This window comes from Agelaius tricolor, unplaced genomic scaffold (genome assembly GCF_023055355.1).
Source record: "Agelaius tricolor isolate 1412-34295 unplaced genomic scaffold, bAgeTri1.0.p SCAF_2, whole genome shotgun sequence".
Taxonomy (NCBI): Eukaryota; Metazoa; Chordata; class Aves; order Passeriformes; family Icteridae; genus Agelaius; species Agelaius tricolor.
The window spans coordinates 8407299-8423782 of NW_027269262.1; the positions used below are offsets into that span (position 1 = coordinate 8407299).

Genomic DNA, 16484 nt, shown 5'->3' on the forward strand with positions numbered 1-16484 from the left:
TGATAAGACTGAGAAATTAAAAATGTGTAAAGGGTGGAATGCTTTCAAGCACTTCAATTATGAAAGGGTTTTGTAAAGTCAAGTAAATATTAATGGGTTCTTAAATCACTTTTCTTCTAACCCATACAATTGCAGTGCAGAAACCTTCCAAATGCTTTTTCCTTGTACTTAAAAAAAAAACCCAAACAAACCTTGAACAGCTGATTAAATTTGCAAAAGCAATTTATCTCACAATAACTGATCTGACAGTAGTGTGACTGGTAAAACAAACAAGTCTTGCCTCATTTTATGTGAGCAGTTAATATTTTCTATGACTCCTAGCAGGTTGCATAGTCCAGAAACAAGACTGATGTCTGAAATAACTCACATAATTACAGTGTTTTCACTAAAATTCTTCTGCCTCTTAAGTGCTTTCTCACCTATGGTATTGATGGTGTTTTAAGCTGATTTGAATTCTGATGGAAACCATAAAACAGCTATTCCTCCATCTTTATTCCCATGTGTAGGATGAGTGGGTGCAACACTGAGTAGGACTAGAAAACCAAGTGAAAAGAGACCTCTTATTAAACAAAATTTAAAATCCCAAAGCAGAAGGGAGCTAAATATTAGTACCCTTTCATCAGAAGTGAAGTATGTTGGCTCCCCAGCTGAAAACTGCTGAAACTCTCATTTCCAATGTGAGTCACCAACCATCAACCCACAACTGATCAGGCTTGAGAGAAAACTGTTCCTCCAGCATCTCCTGGTTGTAAAGACCTGTCACACAGAACTGAGGTGCTTGCAAAGTGCCTGCTTTTGGCAGCAATCCCCAAAGCCAGGCAATCAGTTTTTAGGAGTTTTACACCAAGTGAAGTGCTGCACAACTCACTTCTCAAATGTAACTGCGCTAAAGCAGTACATGCTGGGCTTTGGGCTTTCATCATGCATTATTATAAATTTGTCAGTACGAGGCAGAACTTGCCCTTCTGCTTCAGTACAGCTAAAATCTGGCATTTTCAAAGAGCCATAAGAGCTCTCTTTGTGATACCTCAGTATCATGAGTTAAAACCCGAACTTTTGGAGGAACAAGGGAAAAATGGGAAGCAGGGTATTTTCTGTTAGCTAGGAAGAGAGAATGAAAACACAAATGCAAAGCTTTTACAGTTTGATCTTCATTTTGTATCACAACTTTATAGAAAGGTGAATGTTAGAACATCCAGAAGTAAATACAATTTTACTTCTTTCCTTGCATTGCGTTATTATCCATTGTGTTTTCCCTTATGTGTGAGATAGTTTTACCAATCCCTAAGCTGTTGTTTCAGACAAGCAGCAGCAGGAAGGGTTGTCTAGAGATTCACACCTGTAAAAAAAACGAGAAAAAATTCAGCAGTGAAGGTGTCTATTGCAGCTGTAGATGAGAGGGATTACAGCTGGTGTGGGGCACTGTGGTTACAGCCATGAGCAAGATGGGGTGCAGGCATGTTTTGGGAAAGAACAAGCATAGCAGGTCTCCTTGGGTCACTCTGCTTGATGTTTTGGGGGCAATGAGCAAGCTCAAAGGGATCTCCTTCCTCAGGGTGAGGAACACTTGTACCCATGACTTGTACTCACAGGTGCCACGTGGCAGCTAGGCAAAGGCTCTGCCTTTAGTAGGCCACTGTTTCTCTTAAAGCTCTCTGAGAATAATACTCAGAGAGCCTAAGATGCCTAAGGATGGGTTTTAAATGGAGCCCTGTGCTCTGACTCATATGGAGGCCACTCACACTCCACAGAGGAAAGTGTGGCAGTTTCTCAACCTTCAAGCTGCAAAGTCATCTGCTTCCCTTTCACCAGAAGGAAAGATAACACAGCAGCAGATACTGAAGGATGGCGTTGGCTTTCTGCCACCAGCTGCTTTAGCAGAAAATGGGAATTAAGTCAGGGGAGGTCTGTGCCAAGTCCCTTCTGGCCTTGCTCTTTCCTGTGGTAGTTTCTATCTGCCTGTGGGAGCTGTTGGTTTGACTCTGCTGCTTCTCCACTGTGGGCAATGACAGGGGATGTTTGCTCCACTGTTCATATTTCTAATGTTCTGCTCTGGTTTGGTTGTGGAAACACCCACAAAAAGTACCATTGGCACAAATGGAACTGCATAAAGGTGACATTATTCACCAGAGATATGGAATCTGCATGGAAACTTGGTTTAGGTGCATGTTTGCCAAAAGATCAATTTCTAACTCCCCAAAGTGCAGAGGAACATTATCAAGAGGAAGGATTTCTTCTTTGAGCAACCTGGTCTGGTGGAAGGTCCATGCACATGGTAGGTGGGTTGGAACTAAATGATTTTTAAGGTCAAACTACTCTTCTACCTAACTTGAACTCATGTCTGACATCTTTTTATGACTTTCTTAACTGCTTGAGCTGGAAAATCCCCCTGATTTTTTGAGGGTAGTCAGCTATTACCACCATCAAAGAAAAGGGGAAAATTGCAACTGAAATAATTCATCTCAGCATTGGGATTGTAGTCCCTTCTGTGACACATACTTGTGTTTTCCATAGGGAGACAAGAGCTGTAGTTGCAGAAAAATAAATTCCAGAGTTAACTGCTAGTCTGAGGCTCAGGGCAGATTTAGAATGCAAGCTGAAGGTCCACTGGAAGATTAAACAGAGAGCAGGTGTGAACACTTGTATCACAGGCACACCTGGCATGCTGGCTGCTGCCTGTATCCAGGTACTGCTTCCTTATCTTGGCTGTGGTTGCAAGGGGAAATACTTGTGTAGGTGAAAGATCAGTTTGAGTAGAGAGAACACAGAAGTAAAATTGAAGATGAAATTAAATTCAGTTTGCCAGTGTAAGGAGCATCTTTCAGCATGCTCCTGGTAATTTAGGCCGTCAAATATTCTGCTTCAGGTTTGGTGCAAATACTACTGGCAGCCTCCTGCTTCCCTTCAGGCACTGCTAAGCTCTGTAGCAAAACTTCTCTGGACAGCAATAAATTAAGAGAAGCTGAAGTCAAGCCACCTAGACAGCTTAAATGCCAGATAAAATCTCTGGCTACATTTAGCTGTGTCTTTCCATGGTTACCAAACTTCACATCCATTCATTTTTTATATCAGAAATGGCTAGCCAGTCTTCTTGTTGAGGAACCTACTGAAAATTGCATTTTCTTCCAGGCAGTGTAACCTGAGCAGCTACTCAGGGAAAACCTGCAAGCTTGCCTTCCCTTTTCAGCTACCTTCCCCTTATCTTTACATCCTCAGTAACAGCATCATCAACTCAGCTCTCTCTTCAGTGACTAAATCAGCACAAGAGAAGGTGTTCAGCACTTCTGGCTGTAATCCCTGTTCCAACAGCTGTTCTCAATTCCTTCCAGAGAAAACCAACCTATTTGATGAATCAGTTCCCACACCAATTTGCTTTGTCAGATAACAGGCAGGCCTGCAAGCTCCCAGCCTCACCTAGGCTGCCAACCTGCAGTCAGTCATTTCCAAATACATGCAAAAAATAACCCTCAACTGCAAACATCTGTCACAAAAAGTGCTGAATTTGGTAATATCAACTGGGAAAATATCCAGACATTTGCACAAATGCATGCAAGCTTTATCAGTGGAATGAATCATATATTGCATAGTATGAAAAATTAATAGGAGTAAAATATGATCTGGTTGAAAGACACTGAAAATCAAATAAAATTTTTTCAGACCAGACATGGTTCTCACTAAGACCTTTTAGAAATATTGTATTTTTCTCAAACACAGTGCTATTCTATGCTACCTTCAAAGATGCTCTTGAAGTTTTTAAAAATAATTTACTGATCACAGTAACAACATCTTTCTTTCTTGGAGTGCTTACAGTTTAATGTGAAAGCCTTTAGAAGAAAGTGGAAGAGAAACATACAAAGACTATTCATTTTTTATTTTTCTGTGCTAAAGTTGGAATGGCATTCCTTTATTTTTTTTCCACCATACCATATTTTTCAGAGATTTTTGCATTATATTAAAACATATTACACAGCCTGCATTTCCAAAACAAAGATAAAGCTCTCTCTTTTCTTGGAATTCTAAAAGAATGACTATATATTTAGATGGAGTAGTTCACACATAGTTCTTTTCTTAGCCATTCTTGGCTATTTTCTGCAAAGTAGGAGCATTACCAAATGTTGTCCACATATTATATGGGCATCTTTCCAGACCCAGACCTCCAGCAGGACTTCCCCTTCTTCCCCTGACTTCAGTCACTTCTGTCACACTAAATTACATGCCTTTGAAGGAGAGGTGGAAGGATTCACCTTCCACCTGAGTGAGATTGCTACAGCAGAAAAAACCTTTCCCATGGATCCATCTCATGTTGGCAAAAGAGCCCTTTAGTCAGCCCAGGTTACCACAGAGGGCTGTGCAGTTCCTAGGAGCTCTGGCAACACCACTCTGCTGGGTAAGGCTTTTATGGCTCAGCCCCTAATCCTGGTCAGCCACCCGAGGGGAGAGAATGTCCCACATTGTGGGACACAGAAATCACCATGGCAAGTAAGGACTCCAGTTTCTGTCTCTTCAAATGATTAGTCTAAAATGCTAATAAAGAAGATCTAAGATAATGTCTCTTCTAGTTATTTTTTCTCTCCCTCCCAGTATCCATGGGACATAGGAGCAGCCTCATGCCCCATCTAGTTGGGTTTCTCTCACGAGCTCACTCCAGCTTGTACCTATTCTCAGTGAGATTATCTAGCAGTGAGATCAATATATTAAGCATAAATTACACAAAGCAGCTGTTTATTGCCAGCTCCTGGATGTCCTGCCTTCCAATTTCATTAAATATCTCTGGTCTTATAAGACACAATTCATAGAAACATCTGCCTCACCTTTCTGCCTTCAGCTTCAACTTTCTCTGCAGTTCACTTATAAATCCCTAAATAAGTGCTTTCTTTTGGGATTTTTTAATTAAAAATTATATGTATCTGTTACCCCTATAGATATAACACACAAATCATAGAAGGTAAAGATGACAAAATCCTGGAAGGTTGTCTGAAGCAATGGAGAATTGTCCATCAATGTACATCTTTGTTCAAGGGTAATTTTAAATGCTTCAAGCAATAAAAAGCTAAACAATTTAATCTATAAGCAGTTTTGAGTTGGACTCAACTTTGCTTAATTTCATCCACTATTTCAGCCATTCTAGAGCCAACACTACCATTTGCAAAATCTTCTTTAATATTTGTATATTTAAATATATGCATGGTGGCATCTAAACCTGCTGCTAAATTTGGATTCATTCCAGTATTTCGCAGACATGACCATGTACAGAGCAGAACTCTTCAGGGAATCAAAGAAAAATTGCCATTTAAATAATAAAATAAATAATGTATGTATTTTCAATCAGGGTACTTTAAAATATCACTGTTACTTACAGGAGCTGTATCAGAAAGCAGAGGCTGGCACCCATTTCCACTGTTTCTTTGAAGTCTGAAATGAGATCTTGTTTTGTACAGAGTATTCTAATTTCTATGTAGCTGTGTAAGAAGAAGCAAATAATTATCTCGGATTTTTGAGGCAGTGAATGACAGTCAAGGCTTTTGAATTTAAAAAAACCAAACCAACAGTAATACAAAAGGTATCCGGATAGTATAAGTAAGATTGAATGTAGTTTATTCATCTGTAAGAAGTTTATTTCAGAGAGTTTTTTCGTGTTTCTATTGGATCCAAGTAGTTTGGTTATAAAACTATAGAAAGAGCCAACCTAAATCACTTGAGGCAGTGTTTTCACTGATCAATAAACAATGCCTAATGGCAAATCATTGGTATTTTGAGAAATCAAAGTTATTTTTGACAAATGAAAGTTATTTTGATATCTGCACTGTTTAGATTGCATTTACCTAATTTTTACATAGCTTATACTACTTTTGCTAAAACTACTAGAAAACCAGTAGATATTGGTCTCTCAATATGTCTTACAAAGATATATAAATGTGATATATTTTTTACATACCAGTGACTTTGAAATTGTGTTTTAGGTGCAATGGCATGAAAACTAATTCACTTATGTGCACTGTGCTACCTATTCACTTACCTACATTTCTGTGCAAAAGTACTGAAATATCTCATTATTGAGATCTCTGTTGCTTTATCATCATTGACTTTATACTCCCTCCAGATCTTTCCATTTGGGTGATTTCATTTGCTCAGATAACCTACTGTCTTTTTAATAGGTTTAGGTAAATAGATCTTCAGCAAATCTGTCCAAAATCCTACCAAGGAATATACATTGCTAATACCCAGAGCAATGTCCTGTACAAAAAAAGAAACAACATGAAAAACATGTTGGTCTTTGGCCTTGTAACCCAAATACCTCTGTTGATAAAGGCTATTACTGTGATTTGCCAGAGAGAAGTGAGTTGTCTGAGCACATGGATTTTTGGTTTTATTTTCTTTTCTTTAGAAATGTGACAGATCATGTTGAGCAAGACATTTGCATCTAATCTGTCCAGAGGTACTATTAAGGACATTTTCTAAAACCCAGAAACACAGCGTAGTCTCTTGTAGCAGCATTACAGGAAGGTGTCAAGACTAGTCACATAAAATTACCTCCCTTTTTTAAGAATTTCTTTTCCCAAACTATTACTACTCATTTTAGGTATACAAACAAATATAATTTCTATAACAAGCTTACAAATCTGTATCTTTAAATTTCTATTTTTCTTCCTGTAAACTAAAATAAGCTGTTCAATGTTGGAAGAGAGGCAAAGGCTGAAATATTCTTTGTAAGAAGAATATTTGTTTCTCTGCTACACCTCCTAGAAAAAGTTCTACTCTCAAATTACCAATGAAGGCAAACCAGGCACCGAATTTTTGTAGTGCTAATTAAGATAGATGGGAACAAGTTTGTCAGCTGGTATAAGTTCTCACTGTGTCATTTACGCACACTCATGAGGAGGTAGATTTAATTTCAGGCTGGCTCATCTACTCAGCATGCTGTCTGCTCATCCTAACCAGGTGTAAGAGGTTGCAGGTTGGATCAGTGAAGACAGTGACCTGTGTTGGGTGGGAGTGTTGGTCTGCTGGAGGGCAGGAAGGCTCTGCAGAAGGATCTGGACAGACTGAATTGATGGGTTGAGGCTGATGATGTGAGGTCCAGCAAGGCCCATGCAGTGTTACAGGCTTGGGGCGGAGTGGCTGGAAAGATGCCCTGCGGAAAAGGACCTTGACCAGCTGACAGTCAGTGGAATGTGAGCTAGCAGTGTGCCCAGGTGGCCAGGAAGGCCAGTGACATCCTGGCATGTAACAGCAATAGTGTGGCCAGCAGGAGCAGGGTTGTGGTCATCCCCCAGTACTCAGCACTGGTGAGGCCACACCTTGAATCCTGTGTTCAATTTTGGGCCCCTCAATACAAGAACATTGAGGTGCTGGAGTGTGTCCAGAGAAGGACAACAAAACTGGGGAGGGGTCTGGAGCACAAGTCCCATAAGGAGTGGCTGAGGGAGCTGGGGGTGTTTTAGCCTGAAGAAAAGGAGGCTCAGAGGCGACCTTATCACCCTCTACAACTGTGTGCAAGGAGACTGTAGCCAGGTGGGGGTTGGCCTCTTCTCCCAGGTCACAAATGAAAGGAAAGGATGAAATGGCCTCGAGTTGTGCCAGGGAGGTTTGGATGAGGTGTTACAAAAAATTTCTTCACTGAAGGGGTTGTTGAGCTCTGGAACAATCTGACCAGAGAAGTCACAGGTTTTATCACTATCCCTGGAGGTGTTTAAAAGACGTGTAGATGTGCACTCAGGGACATGGTCTTGTGGTGGAGTTGGCAGAGCTGGGTGTACAGTGGGACTTGATGCCCTAAAAGTCTTTTCCAACCTAAACAATTCTATGATTCTTTTATTTTATTCTGCTCTTCTTAATATCCTACAATTCCTGTTCCTCCATCTAACTGTTAGAAGCATTCAGTACCTAATTTCCATTTCAATGCAGCTGAGAATGGGTTTGTCTACAGTATTTTAATATAAAAGAAATATACATGGTGTTTTACTTTGTTCTGGACATGTAAGATTTGTTTATGTAATGTAAGCATGAAAGCAAATAGCTTTGCATGCTCATTCCCAGAAGTCATTCAAATCCATGACAGTATTTTTTCCAAAGCAATCTGTTAAGTCTAACCACAAAACCATGAAGCACAGGAGTAGGTCTGTTTCAAATTAATGCAGCAGGTGGGCACATCACAGACAGGCAGCAGTGGCATTTCCCAAAAGGGAGTATCATTGTCATGAAATAATAACAGAACTACTGTATAGCTCAAGGGGATAAAAATGGAAGCAGATTTTTGCACAGGTCCCACACCTAGAAATGGAGTCACCTCCTGTGACAGAAGCCATCATTAGGCTGCTAAGGTAATTGTCTGAAATTCAGAAAATGCCTTTCTTTATGGGCTGTAGCCAGGACACCTTCCTAAAAGCTAGTTTAATTTCCTCAGTGCTGTGAAGTATGAGAAACCTTTTTGTATCGTGAATCATCAGTTTCTTTTGAGAAAATATTTTTGGTTGGTTGGTTGGTTGCTTGCTTTTTTTGTTTGGTTGTTTGTTTAGGGTTTTTTGTTTGGTTGGTTTGGTTTTTGTTCAGAAAAATATATACTTTTCATTTGGGGATTTTTTGTTGGATTTTTCTCCGAGAAAACTTCAATGCAGCAGCTTCTTACGGAGACAGAGGTTTATAGCCCAAGCTGCTGAAAGAACCTCTCATTACCAGTTGTTCACACAAAATCTGTCCACTTGGAACAGTCTGAGGACCAAAATCAAGGGCAGAAGAAACACAAGGAAGGGGCTTGGGAGTGCCAGGAGCTTGTCCCTGCCCAGATCAAAACCCGGTCCTAGTGCAGGCATGGAGAGGCCAGGGCTGGAACTTCCAGTGTGCAAATATGGTTCTTCATAAGGCAAATCTGTTAACAGTGTCAGCAGTCCAGGCTGGTGTGGAGATATCTGACATTCAAAGGCATCCAGAGCCCACAGCAGCTCCTGCCCTGCAGTGAGGCTCAGCATCACTCTATGTCCCTCTCCTCAGCCTGGCAGCATTTTCTCAGTGCTGAAATTAGTCCATCAAGCACAGTAGGATGCTGTTGGGAAGAAGAGCGGGAGAACCTGGCTGACCTCACGTTGTGGCAAGGAATAGTTCAGGCACAGGCATGAAGGAAGCCACTGCCCAGAGCTGCAGTCTGGGAAGAGATCACCACATCCAGTTTGGGAAAGGACTGTGTAGGTCATGGCTTAGCTCCCAACTCAGTCAAAAACAGACACAAATTTGCTAAACCTGCCAGCTTGGCAGCTTCATTGACCAAGACCTCAAAGCACAATATCTCTGTAAAGTTACCTGCCTCTTCCTGCCACCCTACATGGCCTGAACTTCGTCACTGGACCTCTAGGTTCTTCTGTAGGCTTGCTTTATAGGAACTTGGGACCTCGTTCAGAGAAATCTGAGTTGGCCCACTGTCACTTCAATCACTTAAAGATTTCCTTCTTTAAGTGTAAAGCATTGAGATATTCAGTTGAGGAAACATAATAAAAACAAAGAAGCATCTTTATCAAAGTGAAAACTACACCCATCACAGATGGGTTTACTGTGATACTTGCTGAATTTCATAAACCTTAATTTCCCTTCCTAAAGAGTTCTAATTTGGGCTGTTTCCAGGAATGAGACCTGTATTGATATCTAGACCACAATCTGCCCTAAATTAATTTTTAAAGAGGTTTGGGGGTTTTCAGTATTCATGATGTTGTGTACTTTGGAAATACTTGCGCATGACAAACTTTTTACAAGTTTATTGGAGTTTTTTTAAAATCATATTCTCTCTGTGACCCTGAGATAATGTCTTTTTCACATGGCCTTTTCCATGTTTTTTAGGAGACCCTGAAAGCTTTTGACCGGGAAGTAAATGCATTTGTGGACTATATGTTTGGACCTCGAGGTAAGCTGTTCCATTTACAGCCCTTTAAGGAAATACTTCTAGGGATTACCACCCAAAAAACTTCTAATAAATTTGTTGGGCAACTTCTTATTGAAAAATGTAAACTAGGCAGAATCGCAGTATTATCAGGAAGACACCATTATTGTAGCAAATCTATCAATGCAATTATTTGTGATCCCTTGGTTTCTGAGAATATCAGAGAAATTCAGTTTTTCATCCTAACGTGGAATAAAGAGCCTGAAGGGCTGGATCTTTCTGAAAGTGTAAGGTCTGCTTTGGGGCTGATTGTCATTCATAATCCAGTTTGTTTGGTCCAGCTACTTATTAAATTGCCTAATTCAGAAGGATGTTTGGAGCAAAAGCAACCTGCAGGATCACATCCAAAATTTTAATAAACCAATTGGTTGGGTGAGAGTCATCTTTTGACTTCCTATTATTGCTTTTCTGGAGCAGTTCGGACAAGAGTAACTTAAATAATTGTAGGTTGGAGGTGCCTCATGCTCTGTTAGGATTGAAACAAGTAAGTAAAAAAGAAACCAGTCCTAAAATAGGACTGCAGCCAAGGATAAAGCATCAAAGTCAGGGCCAAGAGAGCCAAGCAAATACAAGAAAGGGATGAGACAGGAGTTTAGAAAGTACACAGTCTTCAGAGTAGGCCCCTGCAAGGCCACCTTGCTGTTGATAGGGCTGGGTTTAATTTCAGGAATTGCCTTGCAAACTTCTATCCATGGTAAAATCCAGAACTACTGCTGTGGGGATGGATGCATGATTATGGATTCCCAATTTGTTGTAGTAGTGTTCTCCATGTCACGGAAACAGTTCTTGCTTAATTGGAAGTAAAAGAGAAAGATGTGTTCTTAAACACAAGAAATTCTAATTTTTCTTAGCTGGCTGGCTGGCTACAAAATCTTTTCCATCATGTCTACAGTAGATGTGAAGTTTGAAAGAAAGATTTCCAGTGAAGAAACTCTGAATAGCTTGGGAACTGCAGCAGAAGTGATTAAAGCAGAATAGGTTTTATTAATGGCTTCTACAATAGTACATTTTAATATTAACAAAGAAATGCGATCAGAAGAACAAAAGCACTATGTTTTGGTGGTTTATTTTGGTTTTGTTTTTTTCCAAATAAACATGATGTTCTCTTCTATTCCTCTTTCCTTGTTGGTCCAGACAAATTGTCTGAAGGAGTAAGCTATAGTTGATCCAATTCGGAATAGCACAGAGATCCCTTTGGGATTTTAGAAAGCCCTTCAATTAAACAAGTATCATTTGTATTGCTTGCCAAGTACATCACCATCCTTCTCCAGACATCAGTGCTGAAGATAGCTTTGTTTGTCCATGCCTCTGCACTCTGATCTTTAATTTAACTGGTGGTATAATGACACAGTATCATACATTTCCTGAATAGCCTATCTCCCTCCAGTGTGTTTATCCACATAAATAATTCACATAAATAATTCACGATAGACTGCAATCAGTTTTAAATCAAACGACCCCACAGATGAATATCTAATGAATTTGAGAGCTTCCCCAAGCATCTAAACCCACAAACCATTCTTCTTTCTCTCTACTGATTTTCATCCACAGTACACACTTCATTCTGCAGCAAGATGTATTAAAAGGATAGATAACAGCATTCTATTATTTTAAAAACTAATCCCCTATTTATTGTTTGTATTTTAGGTAGTAACTCCTGAGATATTTGTGTCACTATGCAGGTCTTTGTCATCACTAACAGAAATGTCTGAGGGCACTAGAAGGGACAGAATTCCTCTGGGAACTAGAGTGTGGCTATCTCTGTCACATGGGGAGCACCAGGTTAACACAAGCTGCAGTACTGCCCTACCACAATGAGGGACAGAATATCAGAGATCTGAATTTGATTTATAAATATTGGCTAATTTTGTACCTTCATTCACTGGTATCAGCTGGGCTTTGTAGATTACATAACCTCTGTGTTTGCTTTCAAGCTAGCAGAACAAGTCCTTTGGGTCAGGGAACAGCAGCCATATACCTGCCCATTGGTTTTATCCCTAAGTAAGGGGTAGTCTTACAATTTGGTGTTGGTCCCTCTTGTTCTTATGCTCAAAGCAAATTGAATGAGTGAAATAGCGATTTTCTTCTGTAAGAGATAATTTTTCCAGGGTAACCCTTTGTCACAGACATATTCTATGAAAAATTTTTAGCTAGGATCTTTTTTCTTAAGAAGCTGAGAGGCCTCAAAAAAAATGTAAACAATAATTATCTGATGCTGTGGAATGCAACAGGTGCATCTTTGATTTGTTTCATGTAGTTGTTTTTAATTAATGGCCAATCACAGTCCAGCTGTCTCAGACTCTAGTTAGTCACAAGATTTTATTATCATTCCATTCTTTGCTATTCTTTGCTAGCTTTCTGATGAAATATTTTCTTCGATTTTTTAGTGTAAGTTTAATATATCATTTTCTTTTAATATATTATATATCATAAAATAATAAATCAGCCTTCTGAAACATGGAGCTAAGATTCTTGTCTCTTCTTTTATCTTGGGACTCCTGTGAACACCACCACAACCCTTCATCTGTGGAGTATTGTTTGGTGTTATGCAAAATTAAGTAATACTGAATTGCAGGAGCTAAATCTAGTTAACTGGTTGTTTGTTTTATCTGTGAATGAAACAGAGGTGGTCAAGAAGAGATGTATTTTGATAAAGTTATGATAAAGTAAAAAGCACTTTTCCTTAATAGACTCTGATCACTAGCAAGGCACTGGGGCAAACCCATCTACCCTCTGCACCTTAAAAAGGAGTGAATCTACTCAGACACTGAGTGGCCAAAGCTATACAGAAACTTGAATCAAAATGTTTCTAAACCTCATTGATAAAGGCCTGATATGTAAAGAGCCTGGGAGGCCTGCCACTCATTTAAAGGGAGCCAGGATTTCACCCCAAGGGTTCGGCACATCATGGCCAGTGACCGTGAATGAGCTTATTCACGGAGCGATCGGAGCTTGCGGGCGCCTGCTCCTTCCCCTGCTGTAGTCCAGTGCTTTCCCACTGTGACTTTATTCACTGTTTTGGTCTCAATTTCAGATGCTGTGCAAGTTCAATACTGTAAAAATAATCCTTTCTCCTACTGACAGTGTAACTTTATAGTACTTGAACATGGAGATTTAACTGTCGGTCAACAGAAATACTTTTCATCTCTCATTCTTCTGATAACTTCTTTTGAAATACATTCCCTTTCCTCCCCCTTTTTGACACATAAAAACCTCCCTCTGCTTGTCATTCAGGGATAAGTGGAAGTGGAAACAAAAGAGTCACGTTCCTTGGCTGCCCTTTATAAACCACTTTCTGCCAGAAACTGTCTTACTCTTCAAGGTATTGAGGTCATGGTGGGAAATATTCAGGAAGGGTACGTTTAAACAATTTCTCTTGAAACTGGAATACTATAGAACTTTAAAATACTTGGCATGCTGACCTGAACAAGCACATGAGTTCTGCTTTTGTGTGGATCAGGCCACATGCTTGTGGCCACTCACAGCAGAATGAAAACTTTTGGAGGGCACACTGGGGCAGAATTTATTCTGTGTAGTTTAATTTGTATTCTGAATGCTTCTGAATATTTTTCCTTTTTGATCACACTTGCAGCTTTGCTATCTACTGATGCCAATTTACCTTTGTGCATGTAACCTTTATGCACCAAGTATTGCAATCCTTGGATGGGAGACCTTTCCTTAGATAGCAGTCTTGCTGACATGACTGCTTTCTACATCTTCATTTAGGATAGCAATTAAATAAATTAAGTCCTTATGCTCCTAAAACACACACTCCTAAGACATCAACACTTAAACATTTAACCTTTGCCTATCCTGTGACTCCTGTGTCATGTTGAGAGCCCATAGGAAAGCAGAATCACTTCTAAAATATTCATTCCAGTGCTTCACACATGGCTTGTGAGCTTTAGGAGATTGTTGGAAGTGTTTCCTTCTCACACTGAGGTGATCCTAAGTACTGAGATCTGAAGACAGACAACAGGCGTTCTAGCTTGGTAATGCTCAACAAAGCAAGGCTTTGCCATAAAAGGAAGGATTGTGCTGTTGTAACTGCTTTAATCCTACACCTCTCTGCTCCCAGAGGTTTTTGGAAGTTCAAAAGGGAGAGTCAAAAGCAGGAGAGCATTGGATTTCCATGGCAATGGTGGCCTGGTTGAAAGTCTTTCCTGGAAAAGGGCTAACAAGCCTCATGGAATCCAAACTCAACAGCTGACTGTTACAGCCACTGCAGTGGAAGTGAGGGGGGAGGCAGAGGGAAAATGTAATGAGAAAGAAAGTTGGTGTTCAAAGCCTGGCTCATATGCAGGTTACTCCAACATATGTAAAATTTCACTTTACATATACTTGTATGCAAGTATATCTGAGGAAGGAATTGTTGGAAATAATACAGTACAGCAAAATTCCAATCAATTACTAATTGTTTGGGCACATTTACTTGGTGCATCATCCATTGCCCAGTCTTTTCCAATTTCAGCACAGGCAGAAAACCAGTAAAATGTTTTTTTCATGCACTGTGAATAGCTTTTGTTTTACAATTTTAACACAATCTTGGCCTTTGTAAAAAAGTAATCTAAGTAATTTAAAATATTTTCCAAGAGCAAAAACATCTTTCTAAGAGCAGAAAGAACAACTTTCTGTGAGACCTGCACAATGACTCCTCACTGACTTCTTTCTTCACTTACTCCACAAGTCATTCTAAAAATAAGCCATGATGCCCCCTTGTTCTTTCCATAGGTAAATGGCTGAAGAATGTTGCTATGGAAAATTGACTATAGATTTTTCTCTGTCTTGGAAAAAGAAAGGAGAAAAGAAATCACACCCCTTTCACTCATGACATCCAGTTGCTCATACGACAACAAAGTGGTGCCTCCAGCTTGGCATCTGGGATTAGGCTTTGCTCATATACACTGAACTATCTGATTACTTCCAATGGGATTACTTGTGTGAATAAGGCAAGCAGGATTTGACCTTAATATTTCACTTCAGGACCAGGCAATTGGGACAGAAACTGTGAGAAAGCAAGCCCTTGCCCAGCTAAAAATCTTTGATAACCATCAAAGTAAATATTTGCCACTTGCTTTTCATATTTAATATTTTGGAAATGTCTTCCCCTTGTATGAACGTTTTCTAGTCAATGCTATATACCTTCCTGTATGGTATGTGCAGAATTAAAATAACACATGATCTGGCAACATTACATGCATACTTTGGATTTAATAGTGTCTGCAAATTGTCTGTTGAGCAGATTCAGATAGGATTTAAATAAATATTAAGTGAAAACATTAAATAATTTCTTAAAAGCATATAAGAATGGGATTTTCCCTTTTGCTTTCTCTTTACAATTAAAATGAGGTGATTTAGGTGACCTTAAATTATCAGGGAATTCCATGCAGTTTTCAGCCCACATTCTCTGAGACTTAGCATGCAGTTTTGATAAGTTAAAAGCAATGGATAATTCTTGTGAGGAAAGAATGGCTGATTCCATCTCACACTTTTAGCAGATTCTTTTCATTATGTGTTCTGCCTTATTTTAGCAATACTTTACCATAATTTTCTTAATTGCACGCTCCGTGTGTTTCTTTTTTTAGATACCAGGGTTAGAGGATGGTTCCTTTTGGACTCTTACCTTCCCACGTTTTTCCTTACTGGAGCATATCTACTCTGCATATGGCTGGGCAACAAGTTCATGAAGAACAGGCCTCCTTTCTCTCTGAGACCTCACCTCATCGTGTATAACCTAGGCATCACGCTGCTCTCCTTCTACATGCTGATAGAGGTAAGTGCTCTGCCATGCAGCATGGCTGGGGGAGGCGACCAAGGTACAGTTTTTTAGCAGAAATATCTTAGTGACAGGTGGTTTTGCTTGGAAAGTTTACATCAACAGCAAAATAATATTTAAAAGTTCCTTCTCATCTTAGATCTTGGCACATTTTGGTTGTCCTTTCTGAGCTACAGTCCAGACCTGGGGACAGTTCTTTGCGGCCAGGACTGTGTCCACAAGCATAAATTCAAATCTGCAGCAGTCACTCTGCTCAAATGTGCCTATACTTTGTCCTTCAGCACCTGTGAAAATGCCTTAGATTGGGTTTAATTTGTATGACTGACTGTGGAATGATTTTTCCAGGCCCATGCTTAAGCATGAACAGATTTATAGATGAGAGCAAGTACTGATTTCTCTATGACATTGGCAATTCAGTGCTATTTTTCTGCTGTGTGGCTAAGAAGCTTTCCTCATACAGTCAGACAGTAAAAGACAGATGTTAAAAACTTAGCACTTCATCTAAAAGCAAGGGCTGTGGGGCTTGGAGGCTGAATATGGTCACATAGATTATTTCCCAAGTACTTATCACAAAAAAACATGCTCACATAATTCAGGATATATTTAGACTCAGAAGAGAGGTTTCAATGCGTCTGATGATTTTGCAACAGCAGACATGTGTGGTTTTACTTCTGCAGGGAAGCAGAAATCAAAAGCCACTATTTGGATATTATTTGGGAGCTGCCCATTCTCAGCCTTTTGATAACTGTGATACTTTTAATGTTAAGGTGTTAACATACATTA

General features: G+C 39.7%; 1 protein-coding gene across 1 annotated transcript in view; it reads left to right on the top strand.

Annotated features, from left to right (window-relative positions):
• Window positions 1-16484, top strand: part of ELOVL2 (ELOVL fatty acid elongase 2) — a 51340-nt gene that overhangs the window by 14544 nt on the left and 20312 nt on the right. The window contains exons 2-3 of the mRNA XM_071452138.1: window positions 9826-9889; window positions 15511-15698. Of these exons, the coding sequence (XP_071308239.1) occupies window positions 9826-9889; window positions 15511-15698 (252 nt within the window). The remainder of the gene's footprint in view (window positions 1-9825; window positions 9890-15510; window positions 15699-16484) is intronic.